General features: G+C 38.9%; 4 protein-coding genes across 4 annotated transcripts; 1 reads left to right on the forward strand and 3 right to left on the reverse strand.

The window, feature by feature from the left end:
* The first annotated feature begins 985 nt into the window (after positions 1 to 985).
* On the forward strand, positions 986 to 9,495 carry LOC6645983 (bone morphogenetic protein receptor type-2). The gene is made up of 5 exons (XM_002068867.4): positions 986 to 1,469; positions 5,084 to 5,321; positions 5,387 to 5,632; positions 5,699 to 6,256; positions 6,361 to 9,495. Exons 2-5 carry the CDS (start codon positions 5,240 to 5,242, stop codon positions 8,247 to 8,249), a joined length of 2,775 nt encoding a protein of 924 aa, XP_002068903.3. The 5' UTR covers positions 986 to 1,469; positions 5,084 to 5,239; the 3' UTR covers positions 8,250 to 9,495.
* LOC6645984 (cytochrome P450 302a1, mitochondrial) lies at positions 9,469 to 11,282 on the reverse strand. Its single transcript, XM_002068868.2, has 4 exons — positions 10,689 to 11,282; positions 10,030 to 10,631; positions 9,769 to 9,966; positions 9,469 to 9,681 (listed from the first exon to the last, which is right to left on the reverse strand). The coding sequence occupies exons 1-4, from the start codon at positions 11,245 to 11,247 to the stop codon at positions 9,562 to 9,564; spliced, it is 1,479 nt and encodes a 492-aa protein (XP_002068904.1). The 5' UTR covers positions 11,248 to 11,282; the 3' UTR covers positions 9,469 to 9,561.
* A 225-nt stretch (positions 11,283 to 11,507) lies between these two features.
* Positions 11,508 to 13,578, reverse strand: LOC6645985 (UDP-glucosyltransferase 2). The gene is made up of 4 exons (XM_002068869.4): positions 12,826 to 13,578; positions 12,357 to 12,760; positions 12,179 to 12,291; positions 11,508 to 12,124 (listed from the first exon to the last, which is right to left on the reverse strand). The coding sequence occupies exons 1-4, from the start codon at positions 13,482 to 13,484 to the stop codon at positions 11,606 to 11,608; spliced, it is 1,695 nt and encodes a 564-aa protein (XP_002068905.3). The 5' UTR covers positions 13,485 to 13,578; the 3' UTR covers positions 11,508 to 11,605.
* A 2,227-nt stretch (positions 13,579 to 15,805) lies between these two features.
* On the reverse strand, positions 15,806 to 19,139 carry LOC6645986. The gene is made up of 3 exons (XM_002068870.4): positions 18,845 to 19,139; positions 17,457 to 17,578; positions 15,806 to 17,394 (listed from the first exon to the last, which is right to left on the reverse strand). The coding sequence occupies exons 1-3, from the start codon at positions 19,137 to 19,139 to the stop codon at positions 16,291 to 16,293; spliced, it is 1,521 nt and encodes a 506-aa protein (XP_002068906.3). The 3' UTR covers positions 15,806 to 16,290.
* Between the last annotated feature and the right edge of the window lie 645 nt (positions 19,140 to 19,784).

Here is a 19,784-nt window from a genome sequence, read left to right on the forward strand (position 1 = left end):
ACATAATTTATGTATTCCGCCTGTTGCCCACATTCTTACGACTTTAATATATCATTCCACCCTATGGATTGTATAGTAAATTATTTTCTTTCAAACTCTTGATAATTATTTAATAACAAAAATTTGAAATGCCACATGCAGGACGTTCAAATCGTGGTAGACACGTTATTATATGTACACGTTATTCGAGAGTTTTTTCATCTTATCAAAAACAGCAAGATCGTAATCAACAAAATGCATCACAGAACGAACCATGCCGATATATACATATCAACAAATCGGTTAATAATGCAAATACGGTTGACAGTATAAGATTAATAAATCGACCTACGCATGGAATTGGCAGCTTATAGAACAATTGATTATATTCTTACATATACATATTCTATTATTGACCCTAAATTCTGATTCCACACGATTTTTAAATAATGTTAGTGAAAAGTTTTAATGTGTTAAATTATAGCGTTGGTTATTCTATTGAGATGATGTACCGTAAATTTCGTGAGCCTATTCCTAACGGTTTTTTTAAATGAATTTTGAAAAAAAAAAAAAAATATTTTTATATTTTTTAAAATTGATCGTACATCTTTGGCCCCCAAGAATAGGTTTAAGCTCTATAAAACTAACAATAAGATAAACTTTATACTAAAATTTTCAATTCGGCCACAGGATCCAATTTGGAGCCCACAAATATTGACAACCAAAGGGAGAACTATGACATAAACATCCTAGGATTTTTAATCCTAAGTACAGATAGTTCCAATTGAACAGATCCTTTGATTGCTGAAAACGAATTGGATTAATTTGGAAATTCGTCCTGTGAGCATCAAGCTCAACAAGTGCTTAAAAGCTCCTACCTGGTACGTCTTTCCATCTACCATTTCACTCCCCCTTCTCGCACTCCATCGGTTCCATCGATAATATCGATGGTGCCATCGATGGTTTTCCCAGCTCTAGTAAACAAAAAAATCGGAATTCTGTTTTTGATTTCATGGTGAGAGGACGTCGTCATGCGCGTTCGTCGGCAAAAATTCGACAAGAAATTTATGATAAAACAACAGTTCGTTATGTTGTAAATAGTAAACAATTAATTAGGATTTCATAAAATTCCATTAGTTCTTCCGTTCGGCGGGCCGAAAAACTGAAATATTTAGCGGCGCGCTTATTAAACAAACTTGTTTAAAGTAGACAACACAGACAAAAAATAAATAAATAAATAAAGCAACAAAAGTAAAAAAATAAAACAAACAACAAATAAATTTAATAGCAAATGCGTCTGGCGCCGGGCCAGAATACAATAACAATAAATTTATGGCGATTGTGCAGTTATTTTGTTGTTTTCTTTCTTGTGCACAGCAAAAGTGGGCGAAAAAACACAACTATAACAACAAATTCGCTATAATTGTGGAACCAGCCAACCTACATTTGACAATTAACAATATTCAGTCCGATTAAATACGGAGAATAAAGTAAGTTGAAAAACGGAAGCCACATCGACTTGTGCAAAACTTTTCCGCAAAGTAAAATACAAGAAGTTTTGGAAAAATCAATTTTTTGTTGCATACCCTATAACTTTAATAGGGTATGAGAGGTTATTAATATTTGTCGACTATAAATTATAACGGGCCAAAGAAGGTCTTATCTGTAAAAGAAACTTATTCAGTGTTTATAAACAGTTTTAGATTAATAAATTTTGAATAAAATTGTTAAAGATTTAAAAGTAACATCAAATTAAATATACAGAGACTTACAGTCTATTTGCTGTCAATTATTTAACAAATATCGGTTCTCGCTTAACCTTTATAATATCAGTGTTTGACATGAGAATCAGTGAAATGGCTTACAGGGTATCTGAAAATCATTACTTTGACTCAAGTCCCAAGAAAAACGACTGGTTCTCTTAGTCAGTCCGTCCGGCAGTCGGTTTGCGCACGCATACTCAGGCCAGACGAGACTCAAGCACACCCATCCACCCCCTTGACAATGGCAAATAGAGAGACCCCCAGACCAAGTCAACAACAAGCCCTAGACTCCAGACTCATTCACATTTACACACTTACATACATACATGCATTGTCGTCGTCGGCGACGTTGTTTTTGTTATCGTTGTTGTTGTCGTCGTCGACGTCGCCTGCTTGCACTTTTGTGTTTTGCATTGATTTTCTACGTCCCTTTGCAATCGTGCCGCATCCGAATCTTGTCGCAATTGTGGAAGATGAGCCAAAAAAAAAAAAACATACACACACACACACACACAGAATGCAACACCATTTGGAGTGGGTAAAAATGCACAAACAGCATGCAAAAAGTTAATCAGTCCCCAACAACAAGAAAACGATATGCCAAAAAGAAACATATAAGAATGGTATAGAAAATTGAAAGTGAGTAATGACGAAATATTGATACTCTAACCGCAGCAAAGAAAAATACATAATAGGTAAAAGTCACTTAAAATTTGAGCAATGGACGAACTCAAGGGAGAAATAACCAAAATTTTGACTTGTTTTTGACTTTTGTTATCTCTTTCGATCCCCCAAAAAGTGAAAATCCTCATAATGACAAAATGTCTATCGAAAATTACTAAATTTACTGAGCCGAAAACTTGGATTAAATGTTCGAAAATATTTTCTAGATCCATATTTAAACTAAACATTTAAGTAGATTTCTAAAATCCCATAAAGTCCTAAACTTATTAACTATTTTATGTCTTTCTAAAGATATTACCTCATCAGGATCACCAAAATTTGTACGTATACGTAATATTTTTGTTAACTTGCAAGCTACTAAATACATAAGATGTTCTTAATGTCAAACATATTTTTTATACGCATTTCTTTCTGCAATTTAACATCGCTTTCAGTGTGGCAAATTGAAATTGTGTTTACTATGCATTACCTTTATATGGAATGACCTAGTTACAGGCATTTTGTTTCACCTGCATAAAATATTGCACATGCCGCATAAATGGAAAAGTGTATTAAAAAGTGTTTGCAATTAACTGGCGCCGTGGGCTGTCCCTCTCTCCCTCACCAGCCGCTGGAGGCTTCCTCTCTCTCTCTCTCCCTCTGCCTCCTTTTCTCTGCTTGGGGCTAGCGCCAGTAGAACCTGTTTTGGCGCGACAGTTGCTTGTTTGCCTGTGCCTGTGGCTCTCTCTCTCTCTTCTTCTCTCTCTCTCTCGCTCATGCGCATGTGCCTGGAGAAATAATTCTGCGGCCGGACGATCTCAGTCTCGGTTCAATTTGGTGGTTGTTGATGATGTATATCCTCTCTGACCGCTCTGTGTTCTCCGTTCCGGTCGCCTCCAGTCCCTCTCCTTGGGGCTCTGGTGGTCAAAAACAAAAAGCAGAAAATTGAATCCCAAATATGTACAAAGAATTCATTACTATCAACAAAAAAAACAGAAGTAATTTACGGAGCTCTTTACCAATTTACAAACACATTTTGTCTAATATACACCTGTCCTGGTATTACCAATTCATTTGTGCAACTTCTGTATACCATGCACCAAATGAAGTGCTTATTTATTCGTTTCCAAAAAAGGATTAAAATAGCCAAAGTATTATTTCCATTCTTATTTGTTTGTTAAAGCTTTAGAATTATGTGTTATCACTTTTACTCGTAAAGCTTTCGTTTTCATTCTTTAATCAGTTAAAGAAAATAACAAACTTGAATGAATCAAAAGCAAAATACGAGAGGGGAATCAAAGTCAATATATTGGATTTTTTATACTCATTCAGTTGGCTACAGTAATAGACAAACCTGATACCCTGTATATAAGGGTATCAAATGGGTCTAGGCCTAAACACGATATCGCAGTTATGTATGTATGTATGTACATATGTGGTTATAGATCAGGTTTCTCGGTGACAGAAAGAAAGGAATTTATGCTTTAATTGCCATAACTTATCTTTGCTTATTTTGTCAACTAATTTCTCTAGTTGATTATCCTGTTAAAAATATTTTCTGCCTTGTCACTTCCAATTAACCCAAATGTTGTCAAGCAATATACATATACACGCACATACATACATATGTACATACATGTACATACATACATATATAGTTTTAACAGATAAGGCCACAGTTGCTTTTACTAGCCACATAATTAATGCCTGCAAAAAAAAAAAAAAAATGTACCTATATAGTATAATTTCTAATCAGTTTCTTCGTCGCCACACTTAACTAAAGGTGTGTGTGTGTGTGTGTGTGTGTGTGTGTGTGTATGAGGGAGTAAGGTAGGTGGGGAATCAGTTCGCTTTGGCGCCTACTTGGGCTTGGGTATATTATGGGATTCCAAAGTGCAATGCAACGTAACGCCCCTTCACACAAATATATACATACATACATATATGATATGTATTTAGAAGTGGGTGAAAAGGCTTGCGGATTATGATAATGATGATGATAATGATGATGATCATGATGACGATGATCATAGCCAAGCCAGTCGATTGACTATTTAGGTCTGGGCTTGATAAAGTGCAAATTTGTTGCCTTTTGCTTATGGAATACAAAAACAGTTACATTAAGAGTGAAATATGAAATGGCGAAGGGGAATGGTGAGACGAGGAAGGAATGGAATGGTGAATAAATGTGAGAATGCGAGGGAGACAGACTGAAATAGGAGACCCATGTTTAGAAAGAGAAGCAAGCAGAGGGAGATAGAGTGTCCCAGACATTTGTCGCTGTCAATTGATAAGTTTTTATTTTTGTTTTTTTTTTTTTTGCCATTCCAACATTCCCTATAGAATAATAAAGTAAATAAAAAAGGTTCAGACCAAATGGAATTAAGCTATTTCCATACATACATACACACATGCATACGCTCATGTACATACATATGTGTGTATATTTGCCATTTTTCTTGTATTTAATAACTCATCTGGAACTTATAAATAAGAAATCCAGGATTTTCTTTCCTTTTTTACATTCACCCATAGAGAGAAATAAGCTATTAATTTTATAACTTCTTGCTGGGTATACTATAGTCGTTTCAATAAAGATTCGATTTGTTTTCTTTTTGTATATATGTACATATGTATGTATGCCTATAATGCTAATTCTTTTTATTATTATTATTCAGCTGATTTTTGTTGGGTTTTGTCGTCGTCCCCGTCGTCATTTGCTTACCGCACAAAATGTCATGTCATAAATAAAAACCAAAGGAGTTAAGGTGATAAATACAAATTGGTAGCGAAAAAGTTAACAAAACTTAGCGAAACCGAATCGAAATTATCAAATGAGATTTGCAACAATGAATGAACGAATATGGAGCCATTGCCTAATCATGGCCCTAATATTACTGGCTCTAGCCAAGGCTTGTAAGTACATCAAATAGCCAAAAAATAAATTGCAAATGTAAATTGAAATTCTTTCAACGTTGCAGCACCTGTTACTCCGACAAAGCGTCAACATAGTTGCATTAGCTTTATGGAAAGGGATGTTCATGATGAAGACAATGATCTGGAAAATAACAGCGAGGGCGACATGTACAGTAGTGGGGAGCAGCAACAACAATATCAATCAAGCCCATTGGCAAATGAGTCACATCAGAGAATCTGCTCCGATGGCTATACATTCTGTTTCACTCTATGGAATCAAACGTCCAATGGATCCGTAATTATTAAACAAGGTAAGATCTGAGAGTCATAAAATGTTAACGTTAATGGCAAATCAATCATAAATCTCCATCATGTAGGCTGCTGGAAGGATCGCAATTCCATATGTAGTCAAACGGAATGCACTAGTACGGCGCCCACATCACGGGATACTCCGCTATACTATTGTTGCTGTTCGGGGGATCTGTGCAATGCCAAAGTGGCTGTAGTTGAGCCAGCCCCACTCGAGTTGGCCAACAATTTGCGGATAGAGGCCACAAAGCGAGCGGCTGCCAAGCAACATCAATCGTTTTGGGCCAGCACACTGTTGGGTTGTCTGGTTGGTGTGACAGCTCTAACCATTGGCATACTTTTTGCTGTACAGTATTGCCGTGTGGCCAAAGAGAAACCAGAACCGGAAGAGTCACCATTGGCTCCATCGGGTCCCGGATACAGTTCAAATCTACGCAACGTCGACAATATGAATCTGATTGGTATGCTTGGCAGTGGTAAATATGGTACAGTGATGAAGGGTCTACTCCATGATCAGGAAGTGGCTGTGAAAATCTATCCAGAGGCTCATCATCAGTATTACATCAATGAGCGTAACATTTATGCTTTACCCCTAATGGATTGTCCGGCTCTGTTGAGTTATTTTGGTAGGCAAACGAAATGAAATATTTATAAATGAATTAAAGGCATTTATTTGAGAACTCTCTCTCTCTCTCTCTCTCTCTCTCTCTGTCTCTCTTGTCATTTTCAGGCTATGATGAACGCTGCACCATGGATGGGCGCATGGAGTACCAGTTGGTCCTATCCTTGGCTCCCTTGGGTTGCCTGCAGGATTGGCTAATAGCCAATACCACGGACTTTACTCAATGCTGTGGCATGTTGAAGTCCATAACCCGTGGCATTTCTCATTTACATACGGAATTGCGTCTGGGAGATCAGCATAAACCTTGTGTGGCCCATCGTGACTTAAATTCACGAAACATTCTAGTCCAGGCAGATCTCAGCTGTTGCATAGCAGATTTTGGTTTCGCTTTAAAAGTGTTTGGCTCGAAGTATGAATATAAAGGCGAAGTGGCAATGGCCGAAACGAAAAGCATCAACGAGGTGGGCACATTGCGTTACATGGCTCCCGAGTTGCTGGAAGGAGCCGTAAATCTCAGGGATTGTGAGACGTCGCTCAAGCAAATGGATGTCTACGCTTTGGGCTTGGTTCTATGGGAAGTATCGATGCGTTGTGCGGACTTCTATGCCCCAGGACAAATGATACCGCCCTACAAGGCTCCATATGAACAGGAGGTTGGCTCACATCCGTCATTCGATCACATGCAGACTCTGGTTGTGCGGCACAAGGCTCGTCCGCTCTTCCCCGCTGGTTGGGGAGGCGGAGCTGCGGCTAAATTGGTGCGGGATACCTGCGAAGATTGCTGGGATCATGATGCAGATGCCCGTCTGACATCGCTGTGTGCCGAAGAGCGTATGCAAGAGATGTCCAGCTTGAGGCCACGTTTGCAGGCTCAACCCTCGAGCCCATTACTAAATACCAATAATCTGGCCACACTATCGACCGATGATCAGAGCCATAGTTCCAGCTTAATCACAGCAGCTGCAGTGCATCATCATCAGAATCAGGCTCAGGCTCAAATCAATTCAGATACAGCTGTGGGTCTGCTACAACCGCCTCCAAATCAACAATTGCCCACGGAGAAGAATCTAATGAGCCTCAGCTACACACAACAGCAATTGCAGCCGTATCAGGGTCGAAATCCTTGCCAGGAGAGAAATCTGGCTCCCCTACCATTGCGTACGGCACCTGTTTTAGTTGAGCGCAGCAAGAAGCATAGTTTCCAAAATGCAAATGAGGAGAATAGCCTCTCCTGCCTAGAGCATGATGTCAGTGTGGAGGAACTCATAGCCAACCATCAGCATCTGCAGCAGCGCCATCACAACCAGCACAATCACCAGCCGCACCAGTCACAAAAGATCTATAATCCCAACTCCTCGAGTTTGGGTCAGGGCTTCCCCAAACAGCAGAACACTGATCATAAACTAAAGGGTTGGCATGGGGTGCGAGCTCTAATCCACAAAAAGCTGTTCCGCAAGGCGCATGCCGAGGAATTGTGCCGCCAACTGCAGTTGGGCGAAGAGAAATCCAATCTGAAGGCGAGACCCAATAACCTGCAATTGGACAGATCAGATCAGATAGGTCCGCCGCCCATACAGCTGCGCAGTGCCGAGCAAAGAAGCGGCACCCCAGCCCACATAGTGCCCCGATCTCTGTCAAGTAGCTTGATCAAGCATACAAATAACAATTCCATACAAAGTCATGGCCATGGCAATGAGCTGCAGACTCTAACCCGTTCGAAAGGACGTCGTCCTGGACACTTGCGCACAAATTCCCTAATGATGGTAACCCCATCGACGGCCATAACAGAGCAGCAAATGCGTCGCCAGCACAGTTTTGAGGTCTTCCGCGAAGTCTTCAGTGCACGGGGGAGTAGTGAACGTTTGCGTGATCCCAGCGAGCGGGTTAAGACGCCAGGAGATGTCCCACCGTCGGTGCGAAAGGCCAGAGCCTGTAAAACATTGAGCCTCTACGATGATCGCATGATGGACTCATCATCTCTACTCAATATACTCTAGCATGAAGAGGTTCTGCTGTTGGAGCTCTAAATCAATGACAGCAGCAGAACTTGAAACCTCATTTAGCATCAAGCTCCATAGCTACTCATCTCATTTCATTTAATTTCATCATGAAACATATTCAACGATAGCCATACGAATAGTTGGTAGGACCAGAAAGATACCCAGACATGCAACATGATTGCTTCCTACTTAATTACAACAACAAAAAACAACAAAAACAACAAAATAATGAAAAACAAAATGTATATTCATATGTATTTTTTCACCAATCATTATCCTAGCGTTTAGTGCGGCAAACAACCAAAGTCCTTATAGGTTAAAATCAGATTAGAACGCATATATGTATATCTATACAAAATATAGGTACTGATATATAGGCACATATACATATATATACATACATATATATATATATATTTTTTTGACTGGACAAAACAGAAAAGCATAACAGGTAGTAGAGTTTATAGTCTTATATATACTTATGTAATAATTAGGAGATGGTTTTCAATCGAAATGAGCTTACACTCAAAATGGGAAGGCTTTTCGTAGGACCACAAAATACCCACTCACACACACACACACTCACACACACACAACATCCACACCAACAAGTGCATATACACATATACACTCATATAATTCTCTATATTATCAAAAAACAAAAATATATATCTAAATATATATTTAGTCATCACAAATTGCATATACAATATTATATATTCACTGAAAATAAAACTCGACTTTTCAAGTATTATATCCGAACAATCACACCAATACACGCACACCCACACCCACAGCCACACCCACAAACAATACAGGCTAAAGCAATTTGATAAAACTGAAAGAATAAGAAGAAAATAAAAAATAATAAAGAATTTATCATTAATTTCGGCTATATATATATATATATATTTATATATCGATCGATTTAACAACAAGTAGCCAGAATATATAATATGATTAATTTATTATATATAAAATTTTTTCCCCATGCATATGCCTTTTTTTAAACTTGTATTGAGCACTTTTTGTAGAAAGCGAAAAAGAGATAGATAGAGATCCAGGATTTCGTGTTTTTATCCATCTTAGTAAGTAGTATGAAAAATCATACATCACAAACTCACACATTCTCACGCGCACACACACACACACACACATACACAATCAAGTCTAGTAATATAATTTACACTGAATTATAAATAAATATATATATATAGGTATATGTACTATATAGTATGAGAAATGTTTTTGCAAATTCATGTAAGAAAAAAGAAGGAATTTCAATTCGGTTATTTGAATTGTAAATCGATCAAAAACGCGATCGCAACTCAATCAATACTGGAGCATTGGGCTTATTGATCAGCAATGTGATGACGTCCAATTCAGCATCTGTTTGACCACGCCAGATGAGTTCATAGTTGCGCAAAAGCTACAGAAAGAGATATCAGAAACGGAAAGCAATTTGGATTGGAATCGATTGAATAACAAATCTGAATAAATCTTTGATTTTGCCTACCCGCAAGAGCAATACGTGCATATTCTGTTCGGCAAGACGACGAGCTATACAAGCACGCATTCCATGACCAAAGGGCAGAACTAGATACGGATTCAGGGCATTACGTTGTTGGAGCCAACGATCAGGCTGAAAGCTCAGAGGATCATCGAAATGCTGGGCTAAACGACAAGCAACCATATTCTGGGTAACCACAGTAGTCTATATATGAGGAAAATAGATTAGTTAAAATCTCTCTCTCTCTCTCTGTGTGTCTGAACTTACCCCCTTGGGGACAAAATAACCACTTAGTACAGTGTCCTGATTAAGTATGCGCCCAAAACCTATGGATATTGGATTCAAGCGCAACGATTCCTTTAGAACTGCCCTCGTATAGGTTATATCAGTGCGTAGATTGTCAGCACAGAGAGGTTCTTTGGGATCGGGTAATACCCTAAGCGCCTCCTCGTATAGCCTTTGCTGAACATCCCGATTTCGTGCCACATGGTAGAGCAGAAATGCTGATGCATATGAGGTTGTGTCTATGCCAGCTAGTAATAGATCTGCTGCTGTTCCCACCACATCATAGCGATCCAAATGACGATTATCCATATAAGCGCTAATTAATGAAGCACTCTTGGTTGGATTTTGCATATTTTGCTCCACCAGCTCCAAGGCTGCACTCTCCATATACAATTGGGCTTGACGTAATTTCCGAAAACTTGGGGTTTCGATAAAGCGCCAGAGTTGCAGACCCTGATCGGTGGGCAGGATGCAGCTGTTAGTCGTCTCGGCGGCGTGCATGAGGCGAGTGGACCGTGACTTTGGATGCTGCTCTGCGGCGGAAAAGGAGTCCAAACGTACACCGAAGGTAAGGAGGCAGGTCACTAAATTATACCAAAGATTAATAAATATTTCGCTCTATCAACTCTATCAACACTCACATTCCAAATTCAAGCGTGTTAACTTGGGCAACATATCTTCGGCTGGTATTACTTGATCTTGTTGCGATTTTCGCAGAAATTGCAAAAACTCTTGAGTCACTCCATCCACTTGGGGTACAAAATTGCGAACACTTTTTGGTGCACTCAGTTCCTTTTGGAGTTGGGAACGCAAGCGATACCAATCCGGACCATTGGTGGGCAGCAATCCAGTGGTTTTATAGACATGAGGACGTTGTTTGCGATACTGGGCCAAGGCCAGGTGGCTGCGTCTCTGTGGACAGTCGCGTTCATTGAGTAGAGTGGCTATATCCTTGGGATCGTAGAGCCAAACAATATCTTGACCAGGCACCATAGTTTCCCTAACTATGGAGCCATACTTGTCGTATTTATCCTGGCCAGCTTTGTGCAATTGCAGCCAGGAGTAGCTGCCAATGCCAGGCATATAATTGTAAAGATTGCCCAGTCCAAAAGGACCGCGTGGTCCAGGAATCGCCTCGAATGGCTTGGCAAATGTACATTGCCGTGAAGTGCAGTTAATCTTAAGCAATTTGGTTAACATTCTTTTAAGGTCTCGTCTGTTCACAGCGGATTCTCAAAAAATACTGAAACATCGGCGGGAAATTTCTGTTTTATTGCTGGTCTAGGCATTTCTTTCACTTGTCGCAAAAGGCAATAAAACGAAACTCGACTTCGGCTTACCTGGTAGCGGTAGAGGCTGGACTACCTGAGTAACCGAACGCCTCTTAATGCCAAAATTAAAAGAGAGAGAGAGAGAGCAGCAAACGGACGATTGATCCATTTATTAAAGATAATGTAGCATACTTTTTGGCAGTTCTAGTATTATTTATTAGCAGTCTTAAACGTAATACAATGTGTGTATAATATTTTTGATCTAACTAAAATACACTTTGGATTGCTTACTCATCCTTAGGTTTGAGACTATCCTTGGACTCAGCCGCTCCAATAGTTGTCTCACCGGCCTCCTCCTTTTTAGGTACATTAGTTTTTGAGTTCTTCTTATCCTTAATTAGTTTCTTTTGTTTTTCACTTAATTTCTTTGGCACCTTCTCTAATTTATAGCCCTCATAGATTTGATAGATCAGGTACACCAAATTGAGCACAAAAGTGATGAGAACAAATAATGGCAATATCAAGATATCCAATGAGTGAATGACAAAATAATTTTGTCCAACTGTGTCCGGTTGGGCAAGATATTTATACATTTGCGGTTCGGATATCAATTGCTCGGCATGCCAAATGGCCAACTCAACTGGTCTCTGTTGGCGATTGCGAAATTTGATTTGAGCTTGATACAATGCATCCGTATAGGTGGCATCATTTAGAACGCTCTTCAAGGGTTTGATAAATGAGTCCAATGTGAATTCGCTGGGTGTAAGTACCACACCCAATTCGCGTTCTTTAATCCGTTGGGCATTCTGGAAGTAGGAAATTATAGACAATATCTTGAGTAATCAAAATGATTATCTTACATTGAATTCTTCCAAAATCAAAGGCAAGACAATTAATGGAACTGCATAATAGATGGCATCTTGAAGACTGAAACTATCACCATGATTCAGAAAAGCCTTGATTTGAGGCTGGGCTGTAATTAAAAATACACATATGTATATATAAGATTGAAATTAATATTCATAAGCTCCGACTTACCCAATATATCGTGCTGATTAATATTATCACACATTAACAAATTGGGAATCTTTTCAGGCAACTCTGCCAGTCCATGGGCATTCCAAATGAAACCACAATCGGGATAAGAATTAATCATCTGAATCACAGCATTGGGCCCTAAGCCGTTCATTAAATCGATATAGGGTAGATTTATATAGATAATGCCATCAAGAAATTGTTCCATAAATTCCTCAATATACTCCGGCATGGCCTCAGTTTTGGATGATATATGCAGACCACCTACTTCAATGACATTGGGTGGCAGATTTTGGATATAATCCAAGACAGGATGAGTATTGAGTAACATTAATTGAACTGAAGGATTTTCATAGGGATCCTGAAGAACATTATTCAATACCGGAACCACCACGGACCAACGAACGCTGCAAATTTCAGACATAATTTCAGATAAACACAATTTCAAAAACATTCAAAATTTTAAACTTACAATGATTCACCCAAATACATGACATGATTCAAGACGCGCTGCCAATAGTTCATTTTCTTGGGCAATTCGGTTAGATAGTGTGGCACTCGGGCTGGATTTATGGTATCCTCAGCCCTAACCATGGCCATTAGATCTGTGGTCAATTTGCCACTACTAACACCCATAATGGGGGCCACTTGATTGATTGGCAATAAACCCAAAAGGCAATCCATTGAGAAAGTCGCATCGTAGATGATCAAATTGTATTCTTTTTTCAAAATGTCATCCAATTTCTTTTTCATGTGGCTCATGGCTTCAGTTTCAATCAAGCCGCGGCAGGTGCCCAATAATGCCTCATACCATACCAACAGCTGTTTAACACTCCAATGTTCGTGATAATAACGTGTCTCTTTGACCATAAAATGCTTTTTCACCACATCATACTCATTTTCCAGATGAATTCTCACAATATTCTTTTCGGGCACACCATCATCCTTGCCGGGATCGGTACTCAATAGAGTCAACGAATGATTACGCTCTGCCAGGGCCGAAAACAGAGGGCGCAACCAGCTGGGATTATTGTGACGGGATGTTCCAACTAGGCACAATATATTGGCACTTTTGGCCAATTCACAGCTGCCCACCACAAGGAGCAATAAAAGGGGCACAAAAATCTGCATTGCACTCGCTCGCTGACCCACTGACTGAGTCACTTACTAAAGTTCCTCTTTAGCGTTTGCTTTTCGTTTTATTTTGGTTTCGATTAGATAAGTTTTCTTTTTTTTTTTTTGGGTTTTTATATATTTGTATATAAATTTATTTGTTTTAGAATTTGGTTTTGCGCTGGGAGAATTGTGTGTGTATGCTTTAGACACTTATCAGCAAATGACTGAGCCGATAATCATGAAACCGATGGGAACAGTTGACACCAAACAGCTGATTCTGATAGCAAAGCCAACTGAGGGAATACCGAATACCGATTGAACAGAGTAAGAGAGTATTAAATCAGAGGTAAAGTAAAATCGGAGTAGGCTTTATTATTTAAATCTAATCGGTCTGAAACTTATTCGTACTTCATCCTATTATACATATAAGGCATTTTCAGAATTTCATATGACAAAGAAAGCAAACATTTCATAATGCCTCATTAGTTTTTTAACCGAGTACTACCTTTCTAAGCCTTCTTTATTGGCCAAATCTATTTGGGAATTTAGGCTAGAAATAAGAAGATTTTAACAGGGGTTTTCAAGGCAAATGCGTAGCCAGGATTCAGTTAAATTGAATGAGTTCTTGGCAAAATGTATCAAATTGAATACTCTAGGAAGTGAAATGTTTATCTTCATAGTTATTAACTAATAATTTAAGTCGCCAAAATGTATGTAACAGGCAGAAGGAAGCTTCTCCGACCCCATAAAGTATATATATTCTTGATCAGCATCAACAGTCAAGACGATCTAGCCATGTCCGTCCGTCCGTATGAACGCGTAGATCTCGGAGACTATAAGAGATAGAGCGACCAAATTCGGTATGTAGGCTCGTGTAGTATGTTAAGTCATCAAGTTTATTTCAAATTTTTTTCCACACCCCTTTCCGCCCCCGTAATTTGAAAAACTCAATTATCTACCGTAATTTTCTACCTTGTGCAATCAAATTTGGCGCAGTTGACCATCGGCTGGTGGGGGCGAGATAAAAAGTATGTGAACAGAGTTTTTAAAAATACGTAAATGCATTTGTTATTATAAATTTGAAATATTTGTTTTACTGGTGTATCGTATACCTAAGTCGTGGAGACGATTTATTTACTTCATTATATATTTTAGAATTTTAAAGGAATCTACAACTATTAGGACTAACAAATTGCTTTACTTATGAATCTACATGGCCCTCAAGAAGTCATAAAGTGACCATTCTCTCTGCATTCTTATTCCTGAATAAGTTTCTTAATTCTCTTCTATATATACATATATATATGTATTTATTGGCATGACAGTTCGATATGAATACGGATAGAGAGATCGATTGAATTGCACAAGTCTAAGCGAATCCAAATGATTTCAGTTCAATGAAATAATCTATTACAAAAAGACTCTAGTGGTTGGGATTCACTAACTAGTTTAATGTTGAAATTTTTAGACTACAATCCTGGTCTATAATTACCTTAAGACACCATGTAAGTAGCTATAATAATAATCAAGTCCAACCGTTTCCAATTAAATTGATAATTAATCCTTTAGCAGAGCTGGCCAAGATGGCATAGATAACAATATTTAGTAACCATTTCGCTTTGGTTTTTGTTTAGTCGCTGCAAACAAATCTTGTTAAACTTGGATATGGACGATATGGTTGGATGTTCTTCTCGGGATGTTGGTCTTACTTTCCATATTATCCTGAATCGCTTGTATGTAATTGTTTGTTTCGAGGCCATTTGACTTGGTATGGGTATGCCGATGAATTCCAGCTGACCACAGTTGATCTACTTAAGGCCATTCGCGGGATGGCTTAGAGTGAAGAGATTAAGAGCAATTTCAGGATAATCTCATTGAGCGGATCACGAAATAAAACCTCGAATAATAGAATAGATGTTATTATCTATTGTCTTTTATGGATTTTTATTAACTAAAAATGTTTAATTTTATACAATTAACTGTTGGGATTCTAACAATTTCTTGGCAACGGGTGTTCATTTGTTTGTATGACAAATTAACAGCTATTGGCTAAGAAATTGTCAAAGTTTTTAGTTTATGTTGAATTTTACAAATATTTTTTATAAGTACATGTGTGCGTGTGGGTGTGTGTGTGTGTCTGTGAGACAGTGTGTCTGTGTGTGTGTGGAATGTGTTTGCTTGTTTGTTAATATGGCAAGATTAATACATGAAACGATCTCTCACTTAAATAATAAATTCTATTAATTCTAGGCGCTAATTGCACAATTGGATTATACACAGATATATATATGTATGATATATAAATTAAATTACATATGTATGTATATATAAGTATTAAATTAATTAACACAGATATTCGTTTTGTTTGTGTATGTAAATGGTTCGAATCTGACATAGAGTTCAAAATATATAGATTGGGGAAAAAAGAAATCAGTTTAAAGCTTGGGTTATGTACAGGTTAAAGTTAACGTTAAACAATACTCTCAAAAATCCCTCCTCACAACACAAAAAAAAATAAAAAAAATACAGAATTTACATATTGTAAATCAACTTTGCTTATGCTACATCAAATCTTTGATCTTTGTGAGGTTGATTTTTGGGGCTTTGTCAGGGGGTAGCCAATGGATCCTTTGACTGGACTACCCTTCTTTGTTTATACTTTTCAGTTACGGTTTCATCTTCAATTTGAGGTTTTTCCCGGTTAGTTTTGGTGCATTGGAACAGCTGGAGGCAGTGTGTGTGTGTGAGTGTGTGGGTGTTTATGATTGATTGGTTAATTGGTATGATCATTCTAGCGATCGGTATTAGCTAGTCATTTCGTTTATTCGTTAACCAACTGAGCTGGTCCCGGCTCATCGTAGGGCGCTCCATTGGCTCCCACAAATTGATTGTTATTCCTGTGCACAAATCCACGTCCTGGCGAGGCATTGTAATAGACCACACGGCGTATGCCAAATGGATCAACATAACCAAAACTGCCGGCTCTCTTCTCACCAATTTGCTGTTCCTCGTGGTATTGCTTGGGCAGGACATAGCGGAAACCATTCCGATTAACACTCACACCATCATATTCGGCTGCAGAGTCCAAGTGATTGGAATGCACTGGCCGCAGTCGTCGACGATAGGCACGATCGGGCAACGGTGGCAAAAGGGCCGGAGCAGTGTCTAGCGAATTTACCTCCAGGGGTGAGTAGCCACTTACAGTTGGGGGCGTCACATACTGATAACCAGTGTCCACATGGAGCGGAAATTGTGGGGGCGGGGCGGCAAATGGTTTTGGAGTAGAGTAGGCAAAGGCTTCCTGAGACGATATTGGAGACGGAGTGCTGGCCACTATGGCAATGGCCGATGGACGCGGACGCGGACGCAGGCGACGTCTATGTGAACTGAAGGCGGGCGGCAGCATATCCAATGATGGAGTATACAGCGAAGTAGGCCGAGGAGTTGTCGTTGTCGTCGTTGTCGTCGTGGAACTTATGACCGATCCAAACTGACCATGGCCAAAGGCACGATCGGCCTCTTCATCGTACACATTGATGGCATTCGGCAGCTCATCCAAAGGCTCCGAATTGGGCTGTATGTGCACCACTGGCGAGACCGATAGCAACTGATCCCTGGCTCTGGGCAACTCATCGGGATAATGATCGAAACCCAATTGGGTTTGGGGCTCAATTTGTGCTGCCTGCTCGGGTGGCAAGTAGTTTAGCTTGCCCACACCCGATGCCAATATGGCCGATTGTTCGTACTCCAAAGGAATAGCAACAGCTGGAGCAGGTGTGGTCGTTGTTGTTGTTGTCGAAGCATATACATAGCCAGCCTTCTGATAGCCAGAACCAGAGGAGGAAGCTATGCTATTACCACCAGCATTGCCGTCAACCAAAACTCCCGATTGAGCTGGAGCTGCCTTGGTAGACTTAATGGCATCCTGCAAAAGGAGTAAATCTCGTTTACGATTTAACCATGTAAAAACTTTAAGCAAGAAATTACCTCTATGCCTCGTCCTTGACCTACGAAAATGGTTTTCGATTTCAGTATACGATAGCCTTGCTTATCAGCTATATAGTCCTTTTGTCTAAGGAAACCAGCTGCATCGATCCAAGCTTCAGTACCTAAAAAGAGTAAAATACGAATTACCATTATATATTGGTTTGCTTTATCTAATCGGTCCTTATATCTGATTAAATGAATTGAAAAAGGAACCGACCAAGTGATATGAGAAAACTATTTACTGTTTGTTTATACAACATATTCCCAAGTTTCAATCAAATCAGATGATAATAATTAGATGTAAAAGAAGAGATAAAGTGTAAAAAGATTCCTTCCCTGCATATTCTTTTTTCTATTCCAATAGTATTGAAGTTTTTGATTGAGTATAGAATGATTCACGGTATGGAATTAATATATACTACTCGGAATTATACAATTGGTAATTACTGAAGCAATTTGTTTTTTGAAAGGGACTAATAATTGTGGTCTTATCTTTGATGCAGACGATTAAAAGATTTGGTTATAGAGAGAAAAGGAGTAGCACAGTGAAAGAGCGATTGTAGAAAGAGAAGTGGGGAGAGAGATTGGTAAAAATTTTCACTTGAGCTAAGCGACTAAGTAGGAGAACGATTCTCAAACTTTCTCAAGTTCCTTGCTTTGGCTAAGTGAAAAAGAGAGAGAAAGTGTGAGTTCGCGAGCTTTTAGCGACCCTCAAAATTTTCACATTCAAAATCTCTTTACATTATCTCTTTGCCATTGACTAAATAAGAGAGGGAGAGGGAAAGATAGTTGTAAATACTTAAGATTTCTAGAAGATCATTGACGAAATTCTACATTATTCTGTCATATATCTGTATTATAATTTTATTTATAGCTTGGATAATTGTCTTGATATATTCATGAAGAGATTTATAGTTTCTAAATTTTTACTCAAGTTTTTGTCCATATAAGCTAGCGGACATTCTTATCTTCTGTCAAGTCCATAATTTGGGAATTAGTAGTTACTAATTGTGTTGCATTTTTTAAATTTTTTTCCTACAACTTGGTGCGCAATTCATAAATCAAATGAATATTAATTGTGATCCAAATAAAGGCATAATGCTTGATTATTTAATTTCTATTCATTGGTCAAGCCAATAAATAGCAATAAAGTTCGACTTGCTACTCCAATCTGATCAAATTTATTCCTAGATTGAAGTTAAGGCTTTTCTTCTGTGGCTCTATAAAATGAGTTACTGCTTTAGTAAAAATAAAAGATCTATTTGAAACTGAGGGCATAAATATCAATTCAGTTATTGTAGAGGAAATGGTATGGCTTTCATTTTTAGTTTAGTTTATATTGCCGATTTCAAGATTTGGCTTCCTGCCTTTTTAGCCCCTCCACTTACCAATTACTGTGCCATCCTGCAAACGTTTCTCTTTACGAAACTGTCCATTGTCCGTTTGGAAGCGGAAATATCTTTCGGGTCCCTCATCCGTTTGAATGTGATACTGACTCTGGCTGGCATTGCCCCAAGAGACCAAAGTCAGAGACACAAGTGTCAGCTGCAAAGAAAAAATCAAAAGTTGAAGTTGAAATGGCTCCAGTTGTTGTTTTGATTGACAGTAGGAGAGGGGGGGAGTAAAGGGTATATGTATATATCTAGTATAGTTAGTTCGTGGCGTTGGTGGGTTCGATAACATACAACCAAATTGTATTGACAAATGTGCAAGCATCCGTTTTAGGATGCCAGAAATTGCTTACAGCATCTGGCCCAATCTGCTTTGCAACTTTTGCAAAAAACATGTCATTTTGCTTTTGCTTCAGAGTCAAGGTAACAACTGGCCAACAGGTAACCAACCGGTCATGATGGAGGCAATGAGGTGCAGTGCAGGCAATGGAGGAGTGTCAAGATGCAACCGCAATTTCAATTGCGCAACATGTGGCAAACGGAAATGCTTTGCTATTATGTGAAAGTGTGGCTGGCCACAAGCAACCGGTTCATGGCGAACATTGCGTATGCTTGATGCCTCACTATTTTATTTATGGTATTAACAAGGTTGAGTTCAATTGTTTTCATTCAAAATTCTTTTGCCACTTTATTCTAAGTGCCTTGCATGTACATATGAATACGAATTTGTATGTCTAAAACCAAAGTTTCCACCCGCACGTTTTCAGCATTTACGCCTCAATTATTTCAACATGCCATCATTAAGAATATTGAAACATTGTCAGAGAAGGAGGAGGAGGAGGAGGAGGAGGAGGGTGAGTGACATCGAGGCGAGGCAAGGCTGTGGTGGTTTAGGAAGACGAATCTCAGTCTCACCGTCACAGTCAGTCAGCCAGTG

Source organism: Drosophila willistoni (genome assembly GCF_018902025.1).
Source record: "Drosophila willistoni isolate 14030-0811.24 chromosome XR unlocalized genomic scaffold, UCI_dwil_1.1 Seg105, whole genome shotgun sequence".
In the NCBI taxonomy this organism is placed as follows: domain Eukaryota; kingdom Metazoa; phylum Arthropoda; class Insecta; order Diptera; family Drosophilidae; genus Drosophila; species Drosophila willistoni.

Coding starts and splice junctions, on each gene's coding strand:
- LOC6645984 (XM_002068868.2), bottom strand. CDS start 11,247: ATGTTAACCAAATTGCTTAAGATTAACTGCACTTCACGGCAATGTACA. Junction 10,632..10,688: donor AACACGCTTGAATTTGGAAT/GTGAGTGTTGAT, acceptor GGTATAATTTAG/TGACCTGCCTCCTTACCTTC. Junction 9,967..10,029: donor GTTATTTTGTCCCCAAGGGG/GTAAGTTCAGAC, acceptor CCTCATATATAG/ACTACTGTGGTTACCCAGAA.
- LOC6645983 (XM_002068867.4), top strand. CDS start 5,240: ATGAGATTTGCAACAATGAATGAACGAATATGGAGCCATTGCCTAATC. Junction 5,633..5,698: donor ATCCGTAATTATTAAACAAG/GTAAGATCTGAG, acceptor TCCATCATGTAG/GCTGCTGGAAGGATCGCAAT. Junction 6,257..6,360: donor GGCTCTGTTGAGTTATTTTG/GTAGGCAAACGA, acceptor TGTCATTTTCAG/GCTATGATGAACGCTGCACC.
- LOC6645986 (XM_002068870.4), bottom strand. CDS start 19,139: ATGTTATCGAACCCACCAACGCCACGAACTAACTATACTAGATATATA. Junction 17,579..18,844: donor GCAGGATGGCACAGTAATTG/GTAAGTGGAGGG, acceptor TACTCTTTTTAG/GTACTGAAGCTTGGATCGAT. Junction 17,395..17,456: donor GTCAAGGACGAGGCATAGAG/GTAATTTCTTGC, acceptor CTCCTTTTGCAG/GATGCCATTAAGTCTACCAA.
- LOC6645985 (XM_002068869.4), bottom strand. CDS start 13,484: ATGCAGATTTTTGTGCCCCTTTTATTGCTCCTTGTGGTGGGCAGCTGT. Junction 12,761..12,825: donor ATGTATTTGGGTGAATCATT/GTAAGTTTAAAA, acceptor TGAAATTTGCAG/CGTTCGTTGGTCCGTGGTGG. Junction 12,125..12,178: donor TGATTTTGGAAGAATTCAAT/GTAAGATAATCA, acceptor TCCTACTTCCAG/AATGCCCAACGGATTAAAGA.